We start from the raw sequence: 11,999 nt of genomic DNA, 5'->3' as shown, positions 1-11,999 counted from the left end.
TATAGCCCACAAAATGCGGGGCATCTCTTGATCCACGGGTTCGAAGCTGTCAACCGATGGTGCCAACGGATCTGATCATCCAAGTCTCCACTGCCATTAGTTCAATGTCTGCATATGGTTTCAAATAGCTTGGTAAGCTGCATGTGGTACAGGTGCTGGTCGTGTGCTGCTGCTGACGTTGGGAAGCCTCAGCCCGGGTTCCGGCTCCTCTGCCAGCCCAGTCAAGATACGGACGCCTCCAGATAGCTCTTGGTCAACTCGTCCATTACCAAGAGGGTTTCCAAAACAAAGTGCATGTGGCCATCGATGGCGACATGGGCCCCTGACTCGAGCAGCCATCCGATACCACTTGGACCCCGATTGGTTTGCGCATCGACGTTGCCGGTTGCTTCCCCTTGAGCCACACAGATTCGGGAAACTCTAAATTAATAATACGCTAATCGCGCCGTCTCGCGGCATGACCAATGCTGACAAGATGGCTCGCGTTGCAGTGTCGGTCGGGAAACGGGGCAGGCCATTGGCGGCGTGAGGGGAACAGCTATATAATACCTCAAGAAGCTCCTACACCTTTGTTCTGCTCCGACCATCACATTATCCAATTCCACAAGCTACCATTCCCACCATCCAAACGTCATCCATCCCCCGAACAAAATGGGTTCAGTTGCCAACGTCAGCGCCGATCAGTGGCTCGCCGCCGCCAGCCACCGCCGTTCCGTATATCCCCTCAAGGGAACCAGCAGCGTGTCCGACGCCCGCGTTCAAGAAATCATCCAAAAGGTCCTCTCTTTCGCGCCGTCTTCCTACAACACCCAGCCCGTCCGCATTACCCTGATTACCGGACCCAAACACAAGCAATTCTGGGACACCATCATTGCCGCAGCCGAGCCGGTGTTGAAGGGCATCAGTGAAGATGTCTGGAACGCCATGAGCCCCAAGTTTCAGCTCTTCAAGAGCGCTTATGGATCTGTACGTTTTCTTTTTTTTTCGTCTGGCGCGAATATTTCGATAAAGCATGCTGACAGGTGACAAGATCTTGTTCTGGGAGTCTGGAAACACAATCAAGGAATCCGGAGAGACGCACAAGTCGGCCGCGCACATGTTTGCCGAGTTCGGCGACCATGCCAACGGCATGCACCAGATTCTGGTCTGGACCGCTCTCTCCTTGGAGGGACTCGGTGCCAACTTGCAGCATCTCAATGCTATTCCCCCTGTCGAGGCTGCGATTAAGAAGTTTGCCGGCGTTCCCGAGGACTACAAGCTGAAGGCGCACTTGAACTATGGCGATGAGGCTACCGAGCACCCTGCCACGCCTGGGAAGCTTCCGTTTTCCGAGACGTTGAAGGTCATCTCATAAGGTGCGATGCGACATGACATGCTAGACAGCGTAGAGTATAGATGAACATGCTACTTTTTGGCCTACTTGGCGACAGTTGACTGGACTGGTTGATGTTGTGCATGCCACTGCGTCCTACCCTGTAGTGACCTGTTTCGTTTGGGATACCGTTGACATTATTGCTTGCAGGTTTCCAAGAGGGCAGGCCCATCCCTTTGTGTGTCGCGTCGGATCTTCAATTTGTGCGCCATGTTGCGAAAGGATTTCGACCAGCCGAACCGGGTGTCTGCCCATTTGTAGCTGTTGCTGACGGTGCTATGCTGGCCTTTGGGAAGCTAGGTGATTCCATGATCTTGGGCGCTGCAAGTTACAAACAATTGAAAGAAGCATTGACTGAGGTGGGCGAAGGCCCCCTGGAGTCATCAGTTTAATGCCGCCAGGACACGGCGCCCATGCTTTTTTTAGCCTCGGAAAGGCGGCTTCGGTCAGCGTTGTCATGAGATATGTTCGCCGAATCGATTCAACCAGAATCCATGTACGCCACAAGGCCACGGGATTGGTGGTCTCCAACAGCTGCGCGATTGACATGTTGCTTTCGGATAAGGGCCCGTTGAGCTTGGTCTGGAACGTTTGCTTGAAGACCTGCCGCAGTGTCCGAACTAATGTGATAGCATGCCAGCCTGACGCTCTGCCAAATCACCACCACGGATGAATTCGTCAAAGAGTCCAATGACCTCATATATCAACATCACTTGGGCCATTCTCAGCTGCCCAAAAATAGTCTGCTTCTTCGACACTGTCATCCAGGGCGTCTTGTTCCTCGACCAGGTTGCAATGCAAGGGTTCCTTGTGAACCAAGTTAATACTCTTCATCGTGCCCCAGAGCTGATGCTCATGAGACAGTGGGAGCGCTGAAAAGACCACACCGCACCTTCCAGCAAGCTGAAGTCTTTCCGGATGCAATTTGAAAGGGCGGATGACGCAACTGAGTCATTCCACTCAATTGTCAGCTATTTTGGGAGAGTATAATGGGCCATAGGCTTACTTATAACGGGTCATGACAGGTGAGCCAAGCTAGTCAGGGAGCGTCTGAGATTGTTTTTTCGAGCATCAATGAACCACAAGAGCTTTATTACAGTACTGGACGCACCTCTCCGTGGCAGTAAAAAGTCAAGGGTCGATTCCGTTACGCCCTCGAAGTTTGCCCGGGAATTGACAGCTCCATTTAACTACCGCCCCAGTTTCATTAACCATACACAAAGTGCTTGCAAGATCTCATGGCGCCTTTGATCTGTACATTACCATGTTGGAAATCGTCTGCCGCTTTATATTGGATGCCCTCACGCTCAACAACACCGACGCTTCCACCGAGACCAGAGCCAAAAAGGACGGAAATTCTTCTCACATTTCGAAACACAAGGCTATTAAATTATGCAAAAACGTCTTGACAAACACGTTGATCGGTAGCACTCAACATCGTCTCGAGAATAAACAGGCTCTAGATACGCTGGGCCAAGAGTTAAAGGAATTTCTGGCCATAAGTCTCTGGGCTCAGTGGCTGGATATGTGGTAGATTCTTTGGCGCCCACATTCCTGCTTCTGTATGTCAATTTTCTGTGCAACGAATGGGTGTGTATGCGCATGTGCAGTATTTCATCCCACGTCGCCGTGACAGTGCAATTGCCTACTACCGAGTCGCAACAAACATGGTCAGCGAGTTCCTAGACGCCCACTATTCGCTTATAATCGGCGGAAAGTTAGAGTCACAGCGGTGGTTTCTTAACAGAGCTATTTGGCGCGACTTGGGGTTTGGCGTCGCGGTCTTATGTCCTGCTATGCGTTGAGCGGATGGATGAGAAGTGGCCAACTTTTCATACAAAAATCGTTGGTATTGAATCCACTTGGCAGGATTACATGATGAACCAGCAAGTGGCCACCAGAAATTTAGGGACCGTATAAACTCTAAAACTTCAAATGTTGAGTATTTTACGCCAAGACAGCTCCACAGAGCAAATGAAAGTCCCGCCGAATGAGCTGCTAGCACGGAGGTCAATGGCAAGGCCAAGGATGTCCATACGATACCGCATGACAAGACATAGGATAGCTGATAAAGATGGATTGCGAGGTTCCAGGTGCAATCATCAATAAACTGGACATGGAGTACTAGGCCTCAAGCCATCTAGTCAGATTGTGAGCTTGCAAGTATGAAAGTAAATGACGTCAACAGATTCCAGTTATCATAGGATATCAGTCATGGTGGAGGGCTCGATGTCCACTTTTGGCAGTTCCAGTCAACACTAGCAAATCAAAGGTAGCTCCCATGGATATAATGGGCAGCCAAGTAACCATAACCCCGTAATAACGGACTTTGCCGCGGAGAAAGGAACTTGACACAAGTACGCGGCGCCGTAGTCCCAGCTTTTCACCGGGGCGTATATATACCAAGGGGAACACGATGATCCTCAAGATTGATGCGTTGGTTAAGACCCCAAAGCATCTTCCCGAGGACATAATGGCGACCAAGATTATTCTTGTTACCGGAGCCAACACAGGCCTTGGGCTCGAGATTGTCAAAGCCCTGTGTGGTTCCATCGCACAATACGAGATACTGCTTGGTGGAAGATCTCTCGACAAGGCAAAGGCAGCGGTGTCCGAGATTGTGACCAGCTTTCCAAGCGCCTCGGGCCGTGTCACTGCAATCCAAGTGGATGTGGAAGATGATGACTCGATAGCTGCCGCCTTCGACACGGTCAAGAACAAGTACGGGCGCCTCGATGTCCTCGTCAACAATGCAGGTGAGAGCACATCATACCAACTGCTTCGTGGCAGAATATGCGCCACTCTAACTGCTTCAGGTGCCCTGTTTGACATAGAATTTCTGATGGGCAGCATGACGATGCGTCAAGTTTGGAACCAGTCCTGGAATGTCAACATAACGGGGTCCCAAATCATGACGTCTGTTTTTATACCTCTACTTCTTGAATCTGACGATCCTCGACTTCTTTTTATCACGAGCGGTACATCCACTCTAGCGGGATCAGAAAACCTCGATCTGCCCATCAATCGTGTTCCGCCAAAAGGCTGGCCAAAGGGTGGCCCGCCACCGATCAGCATACCGGCCTATCGCAGTTCTAAAGCAGGAATGAATATGATGATGAGGTATGACACAACGCTGGATATGATGGGCCCTTGTTTCCAGTTTGCCAGCTGACAAATATACGCAGAGAGTGGCATCGCACCCTCAAGGAGGACGGGGTCAAAATATGGGCCATCTCGCCAGGCTATCTGGCCACTGGTCTGGGGGGGAGCGTCGAGGTGAACAAGAAGCAAGGCGCTGCCGATCCTGCCATAGGTGGACAGTTTGCCAAAGACGTCATTGAAGGGCACAGGGATGACGACGTGGGTAAGGTCATTCTACGAGACCGGGTGCAGCCTTGGTGATGGCACGAAACCAGCAAAAGGCGTCTTCATTTGCGATTACCCTGTAGCTTTCAATGCTGTAGCTTCAATGTTGTGTCGCTGACATGTTCCCTGTCTGTGAAATGAGCGTCAGACTCACATGACCTATGAATAAATGTGTCTGGAGATGTTGACGAGGCAGCAACCATTTGCTTGCCCGGTTTGCGTCCGTGGGCCGGATCCATCTCGGCCCACGGTCAACGGGAGTAATATATACATGCACTTGAGTGGTTACAGTGTGGAAATCAATGCACAAGCAGCTGCGGAGTAATACCAGACACCTTATGTTTTGTCTAGAAAGGAAAATGGGGCTAGTATTATGCAATTGGTAGTACCAGTCCCCATTAGTGTTTTTTGTATAGCCTCTCTTTATTATGCTCTAGTTTTTTTTTTTTTACTCGAGCATCTCTTTAGCTGCCCAATGACTCATGGGCCCTCTTCTGCCATCGCATTTCACTCGCACTGAGGTAAGCGAGTCTTCACGAGTCCTCACGAGTCATTGGGCAGCCAAAGAGATAATTCATGCCATGATTTAGCTTGTTTTATATCAAGTCAAGTGTTGTATACACAATGCAAGCCTTTGCCAAGGTTCTTGGTAGACATGACTACACTATGTACTTGAAACAAAAGGTCAGCAGACCTGACATGCGTTATGCCTTGAGTCCAAGCTAAATTTTATATATAGACCTATGCAGACTCTTGTTGATAAATCGTCTTTGGGCTCCATTGACTTGTCTTTTTTTCGGCCATGATGCTCAAGTTATTTCTCGCGGCTTTACTAACAACAGCGACTGCGCCGGCCATTTCCGTGTAACAGACTGGTCCGGCGTCCAGCAAGCCGCCTAGGTGGTTCAGTTGGCTCAAGATTGAATCAAGATTGAATTTGTATACGTCGATCCATTCCAGTGCGTCAAGGTGCCGCTCAGGTGGCGAGAGAGGATATAAACCGATTAAAAATCTCAAATTAAAAGGTACATAAATCAACTAGTATTTATATAATAATACAAGTACCCGTAGTTTCCAAGTGTATAAAACTTGACTATTGCAGCTATCGGCTTATGTAATTTGATTACTAAAATGGCAGGAGCAGCACCAGCTTTACGATTGACAGAGTCAACTGCGCGTAGATGCATCTTCGGATTTCGCCGCTGTATTTTTACTTTGTGCATGGCGAGACGATGCCATTCACCCGCATACTCTGTCAGAGTCTGTCCGCCATGGCCATCAGGTCAAGACGGCACTTTGCCATGCCCGAGGACGACATGGCTGCCCGCAAGGTCTGGTCAATCAATGCGAGTCGTTTCTTCCTGGCGACGTGCATCTTGCCGGTCGACACAAATTTCCCCCTCAGTATTCAATCTTTTCTTTTTCAACTATGCCGGCCCCCCGCCGCTTTTTGAGACAGCCGAGATCGACATGTCGCTCACGAGGCGGGCGCAAAGATGCAGGTAGTTGGTGTTTTGGCTACACCAGACATGTCAGTTGCCGCCTACAGATATCGACACTGTGCGGCCCAAGGTCGGGAAAGTCTCAACTCCGATTGAACCATTGGTCGAATGCCAGTGTGCCTACGTGGTGCCGTTACTTGTCCGTCTGTGGCTCAGTGGCGGCGTCACTGATTCGCAAAACTTGGTGTGTCCTGTCGAGATATCTGGTGATGCACGCACGACTTGCCAGACCCCGCATTTGGATCCCGCAGAGATGCCCAAAGGAGGCGCATGCATTCAATGTCGGACGGTCCAGAGCAGTCTTTGCATACATATTGATGCCCTCTCCTCATCCACGACAAATTCTTCAAAACCTTCTGAGCCCCGAAAACCATTTGTGCGACACCAAGAGGAACATTGAATAATTTCAAAAATGGCTACAGCAGTAGTTGTCGGAAGGGCGCCCACGGTGCATACTCTGCCTGGCACTTCGAATATTCCCCCGACTCAGTTTCCAGCGCCGGAAGCCGTTGGGGACGTGGATCCTTTGGCCGAAGCTGAGAACATCATTTGTCTCCTCAATGATAGCTTTGGCGATGCAACTTTTCATGCTACGCAAAATCTCTTTGCGAAACAGGGATACTGGCGCGACCATTTAATCTTGTCGTGGAACTTTAGAACCGTCCAAGGCCCTGCTCAAATCGGAGAGTTTCTTAGAGAATGTGCACAGTCGAAAGACGGATTCCGAATCAAGCACATCACAATTGACAAGCAGGGTCCGGTTCGTCAACCCTCGGTGTCCCCGCTCGATGGTGAAGGCAAAGTCTCTGGCATCACCGCATTCCTGTCCATTGAAACAGTGTTGGGCGCCGGAGAGGGGTTTATTCGCTTGGCCCAAGAAGGCGGCAAATGGAAGATATTCACCATTTACACCAGTCTTCGGTCATTGAAAGGTCACTCTGAAAACACCTTTTCGCGCCGCCCGCGAGGTGTCAATCACGGCGAACAGCCCGGTAGGCGAAACTGGGCAGACGACCGGGCCTCGGCTGTCGCCTACGACGACGGGAGTGAGCCGGCCGTGTTAATTATTGGTAAGTGGCTCAAAAGCAGCACATGACTCTGTGCCAGGCACCAACTGCGGCGTTTGCTGACCAGACATTAGGCGCCGGCCAAGCTGGCTTGACGGCAGCAGCCAGGCTCAAAGCGCAGGGCGTCAATGCTCTGATTGTCGACCGCAATGACCGGGTAGGGGACAATTGGAGACGGCGCTATCATCATTTAGTCCTACATGACCCAGTGTGGTATGATCATATGCCTTACTTGAACTTTCCTCCGCAGTGGCCCATCTTCGCGCCAAAGGACAAGATAGCTCAGTGGTTCGAAGCCTACGCCAACATCATGGAACTCAACGTATGGATGAAGACGAGAGTCATGGAAACATCGTGGGATGAGACCAAGAAATGCTGGACTGTCTGCGTCGAGCGCACAACGGCCGATGGCTCGGTTGAGCGACGCACCTTTCATCCGCGTCACATTATCCAAGCCACCGGTCACTCTGGCGAAAAGAACCAACCAGATATCAAAGGGGCAGACGCGTTCAAGGGGGATTTGATTTGCCATTCTTCCGAATTCTCGGGGGCTCGACAAGGTAGACGTGGCAAGACTGCCGTGGTGGTGGGCAGCTGCAACTCCGCCCTCGACATTGCCCAGGATTTTGCCGAAAAGGGCTACGACGTCACGGTTGTGCAGAGATCGAGCACACATGTTGTCTCGTCGTATGCCGTCACTGACATCGCCCTAAAGGGGCTTTATTCAGAGGGTGGTCCCCCTGTCGAGGATGCCGACTTGATTATTCAAAGCATGCCCAACAGCGTGCTAAAGGCAATCCAGGTCAAGATTGCAGAAATTCAACGTAACCATGACAAGGACATGCTTCAGGGGCTGGCCAAGGCTGGCTTCAAGGTCGACAACGGACCTGACGAGGCGGGTCTGTTCTTCAAGTATTTCCAAAGAGGCGGAGGATATTACATTGATGTCGGGGCGTCGAAACTGATTATCGATGGCAAGATTAAAGTCAAGCAGGGTCTGGAGGTTGCCGAGATACTTCCAGATGGCCTTCGCTTTAGCGACCAGTCGGAGCTCAAGGCTGACGAGATTGTTCTCGCGACGGGCTATCAGAGCATGAAGTCTCACACGAGACAAATCTTTGGTGATGGCGTTGCCGACAAGGTGGAAGAGGTCTGGGGGTTCAATGAGGAAGGCGAATGGCGCACCATCTGGCAGCGCAGTGGCCATCCCGGACTCTGGTTTCATGGCGGCAATCTAGGTCTCTGCCGGTATTACTCTCGGCTCCTGGCTCTCCAGATCAAGGGGATGGAGGAAGACCTTTACAGCTATGACGAGAACTAGCATGTAGGAAATGAAAAGGCATGCTGTGGGTTGTTCCCTATGTAGCCCTGGTGCATATTCTTCGTAGTGCTGGTTTTAATATATGCTTTGATAATCTCTACAACCATACAAGCTGTTAAACGCCTTTTAGTCGATGATTGGCTGTCCTGGTAGCTATATAAGACTTCATCTGCTTTTTATTTTTCTGACACTTTGACCAAATTACCAAGGTTGCGCTGCCTGACAAGCACATTGTGTAATTTATTCTGCAGACATTCATTGACTCGGAGCTTACTCTTATATTCCCCTTCACTGATTCTGTTCTTATTAGAGACAGCCCGCTCGGCACATTCGCCAAGTGGTCGCGGCATGGCCAATGAATACACCAGTGCCAAGGCATGCATCTTCGCCTCTCTCTTCATGGCGGATTCTCGGTTTCCGGATATTGATTATTCGAGGTTGATAGTGGTGCCTACGCAGGGAACCATCCGTTTTCAAGAATACATTCCGCAATCCCACATTCCCTGAATACCAAGTCAACAAAAGTGCCGCCGACTCCATGGTGTCCTAGGCATCTGCGGCTCAATCTACTCAAGTCCTAGATGATGAGTCGTCATTACTTTGTCTTTATGTCTCTTTTCCTGTGCGTTACGACTCCTTGCTTGCTACTGATGGATCTACTATTGAGCGTAGTACAATGGACACTTGCGAACATGACAGATTAAAAGACAAAAATATGAATGGAAGAAGAATGTATTTGTGAATAACCCTTCCATAACTAGTCTTCTCTTGTCAAGGCTGGGAGATAGCTTTGCCTAGTTGGACAAAAGCCAAAGGTGCATTCTATTCCTCGCCTGGTTCCCCATCTATCCATACCAAGGTCTTCATAACCCCTAGCCACATTTCTGATACTTTCTTGTCGTAAAGCACACATATTGATCTTTACTCCCGGTAGGCTTTGAAGGGCAGTTCTGTGCACCCACTCCGGACAAGCATTTCGTCAACGCAGTCTGTCAACGTTGCTTCTCCCGCTCTGAATTTTTCCTCACCCAGATACCCTTGCCGGTAAAGAATGTTCCAAACGAGGACGACGGCGTCGAAGGGGAAGGGGCTGATGACGGGGCTGCTTTGGAGAATCGCGTCTCTCAAACAGTCCATGTCCCTCTGGTCTGCATCAATGGTGCCCAAGTGGTGGCGTTTGCCGTCTGGTGGATTCGGCCAGTTCTCGACGATCTCTACAGAATGGTTTTCCGAACATACAGCCTTGGCTCCGCCAAGGTCGGCCGTGTAGGTGGCATATGACTTCGTCCCCTCTTTCCCGATGGTTGTTATCCAAATGTTGTGGTTGTTCGTCACCAAGTCGACGTTAATTTTTCGACGGGTATTGCGCCGACTGTTGAGGAATCGAGCAAATAGAGGCAGCGATAGCAGGTGAATGCCGAGTATCGACAAGAGCGAGCCGAGAAGTGCGCCCTTTTGACACGGAAAGTCTGTGCCGGAGCTCATTTTGGAAAGAGTGCGAGATGGAGAGAGCGTTGCTAGGTATCTGTCCGTTGTGCTTTTTGTTGTTCCCCTTCGTTTCGCTTCGTTTGTTTCGTCTTCAAGCGGGTAGGGAGACGAGGGAAAGAGCCGTTTATTGTCGTAGGAGAACGTCGGTGCTTGGTGATTCTGAGCATTCACGTGCTGGCAAGATGTCTCTGGTGGCCGTACAGAAAATGGGTGGAAATAACCTGGGCCATTTTATATTCCTTGGCTGTGGCGGTCGGTCTGATCTGGCCGTCGCCCTGCTCTCGAAGTCGCTGAGCTGCGTTGGCGATGAAGATGCGCGCACATCAGCTTCCCAACTGTTCAGTCAACGAGCGGCGAGTCCAACCGTACATCTGCTTCTCGGATTCATTGCCCTTTGTGATGCTCGATGCTCCCACGCACGGTTCACACCCGCTGAAACAATCACAGTCTCGAGTGCTGCAGCTGCTTGCTTAGTGAGCCTTGGCCTTTGTCCCAAACATCTGACCTCGTGCTCGACATGTACAGAACAACGAATGGTGAGGACCAACACAAACAAAGGCCATGAGCATTTGATAAAATGTGACACATGCGGCCGGATGACTTGGGTCACACGTAACACTGCATGGAAAAAGACAAAGCCCCAACAAAGAAAGACGTCACCGCGCTGCGAACAAATGGGATACATAAATAATGCCGATAACGTACAGCGCGTGTTTTCCTCAGCCTCACTAAGCAAGCGCGGCCGTATTCACTGCAGTCTTCTTAACAGTCAGCGAGGCGTGTCAATCCTACACTTTTGCCTAGACGCATGGGAGCCGAAGCAGGTCGAAGCAGGCAGGCTTCCATACCCTACATGTACTACGCACGGATAATTCAAGACTCGAGCAGTGCATCATTCCAAATGGAGAAAATCCAGTGTAAAGAAAGTGTATTTGGCAGCAATCTTGTGTATCCTCCTAGAACATGATTAAAAGGGGACAACGTTCCAAAGCCAACAAGCCAGCCAGCTAGCCAGCTCGCGACGTAGTTGCTCAGGTGCACGAAAATCCTTTTGAACCATGCTTTATTCCTTGCCCAGTTTCCCACGAAGCTCGTCTCAAGTCCGCGTAATTCCCGCTGACAGGTCCCAGTCATGTCCTCCGCGTAAGTTGTGTGAACCTGGGGACCAAAACACCTGGCGCAAAACGTGTCCAAGAGGAATTTCCATCCCCGAGCCTAGGACTTGAGGTATCCTGTGGGAAATCCCGCTTTCTCAAGCCCTTTCAGCCCTTGCTGACGTTGCTGGGCAGATAAAAAATTTTCGTCCACGAGTTTGTTCCAAACGTCCGAGATGATACCGATGTTGGTGTGGTGGTAGCCCGATTTCCGTAAAGTGTTCTTGATATCGACAATCTTTTTGAAGAAGTCTTCCTGCTTGGAGGCCTCGAGACTGAACATTTTGCCGCGTGCTTCTAGGTGCGTCGCGTGATTGTCGCGAGGCTCAAAGTATCCAACGACATCGAGCTTGTCATTGTATTTCGGCCCCCAAATGGCGGTCCCAATTTCCAAAGCGAAGTAGTTTGCAGGGTACCTCACACAGGAAACGTCGATTTCCTTTTCGGCCTGGCGTGAGGACTGTTCTGCGGCCGAGGCTGCGTTGGAGGTCATTGTGGGTGTGGAGATGAAGCAAAGGAGTGGGTGTTGTTGTAGAAAAGCTTGGTTGTTTGGTAGTGTGGAAATGTGAAGGAGAAAATTTCAAATCAGAATGAGAGGCGAATGGTAGACTTTTATGTTTGTTGAATGCCCGTGACTGCATCTTTGCGTGGCCGATACATGAGTGTGTTGCGAGTTGAACAGGTATCTGAACAGGTGTCCGATCATAGAACCTTGTTTCAGAGTAATGC

The 11,999-nt window shown here is 50.4% G+C and overlaps 6 protein-coding genes across 6 annotated transcripts; 4 read left to right on the top strand and 2 right to left on the bottom strand.

The window, feature by feature from the left end:
• Positions 1 to 651: 651 nt before the first annotated feature.
• On the top strand, positions 652 to 1,354 carry G6M90_00g081540 (uncharacterized protein; the record flags this gene model as incomplete). The annotated part of the gene is made up of 2 exons (XM_014687905.1): positions 652 to 966; positions 1,031 to 1,354. 2 exons carry the CDS (start codon positions 652 to 654, stop codon positions 1,352 to 1,354), a joined length of 639 nt encoding a protein of 212 aa, XP_014543391.1.
• Positions 1,355 to 2,636: 1,282 nt separating this feature from the next.
• On the top strand, positions 2,637 to 2,906 carry G6M90_00g081530 (uncharacterized protein; the record flags this gene model as incomplete). The annotated part of the gene is made up of 1 exon (XM_066131180.1): positions 2,637 to 2,906. The coding sequence occupies one exon, from the start codon at positions 2,637 to 2,639 to the stop codon at positions 2,904 to 2,906; it is 270 nt and encodes an 89-aa protein (XP_065987270.1).
• Positions 2,907 to 3,788: 882 nt separating this feature from the next.
• tropE_3 (Short-chain dehydrogenase/reductase tropE) lies at positions 3,789 to 4,774 on the top strand (the record flags this gene model as incomplete). The annotated part of the gene is made up of 3 exons (XM_014687904.1): positions 3,789 to 4,128; positions 4,189 to 4,492; positions 4,558 to 4,774. 3 exons carry the CDS (start codon positions 3,789 to 3,791, stop codon positions 4,772 to 4,774), a joined length of 861 nt encoding a protein of 286 aa, XP_014543390.1.
• Positions 4,775 to 6,652: 1,878 nt separating this feature from the next.
• Positions 6,653 to 8,628, top strand: G6M90_00g081510 (uncharacterized protein; the record flags this gene model as incomplete). Its single annotated transcript, XM_014687903.1, has 2 exons — positions 6,653 to 7,310; positions 7,382 to 8,628. 2 exons carry the CDS (start codon positions 6,653 to 6,655, stop codon positions 8,626 to 8,628), a joined length of 1,905 nt encoding a protein of 634 aa, XP_014543389.1.
• Positions 8,629 to 9,549: 921 nt separating this feature from the next.
• On the bottom strand, positions 9,550 to 10,113 carry G6M90_00g081500 (uncharacterized protein; the record flags this gene model as incomplete). The annotated part of the gene is made up of 1 exon (XM_014687902.1): positions 9,550 to 10,113. The coding sequence occupies one exon, from the start codon at positions 10,111 to 10,113 to the stop codon at positions 9,550 to 9,552; it is 564 nt and encodes a 187-aa protein (XP_014543388.1).
• Positions 10,114 to 11,331: 1,218 nt separating this feature from the next.
• Positions 11,332 to 11,763, bottom strand: G6M90_00g081490 (uncharacterized protein; the record flags this gene model as incomplete). Its single annotated transcript, XM_014687901.1, has 1 exon — positions 11,332 to 11,763. One exon carries the CDS (start codon positions 11,761 to 11,763, stop codon positions 11,332 to 11,334), a length of 432 nt encoding a protein of 143 aa, XP_014543387.1.
• Between the last annotated feature and the right edge of the window lie 236 nt (positions 11,764 to 11,999).

Source organism: Metarhizium brunneum, chromosome 5 (genome assembly GCF_013426205.1).
Source record: "Metarhizium brunneum chromosome 5, complete sequence".
Classification (NCBI taxonomy): domain Eukaryota; kingdom Fungi; phylum Ascomycota; class Sordariomycetes; order Hypocreales; family Clavicipitaceae; genus Metarhizium; species Metarhizium brunneum.
This window is presented reverse-complemented; position numbering and strand designations above follow the sequence as displayed.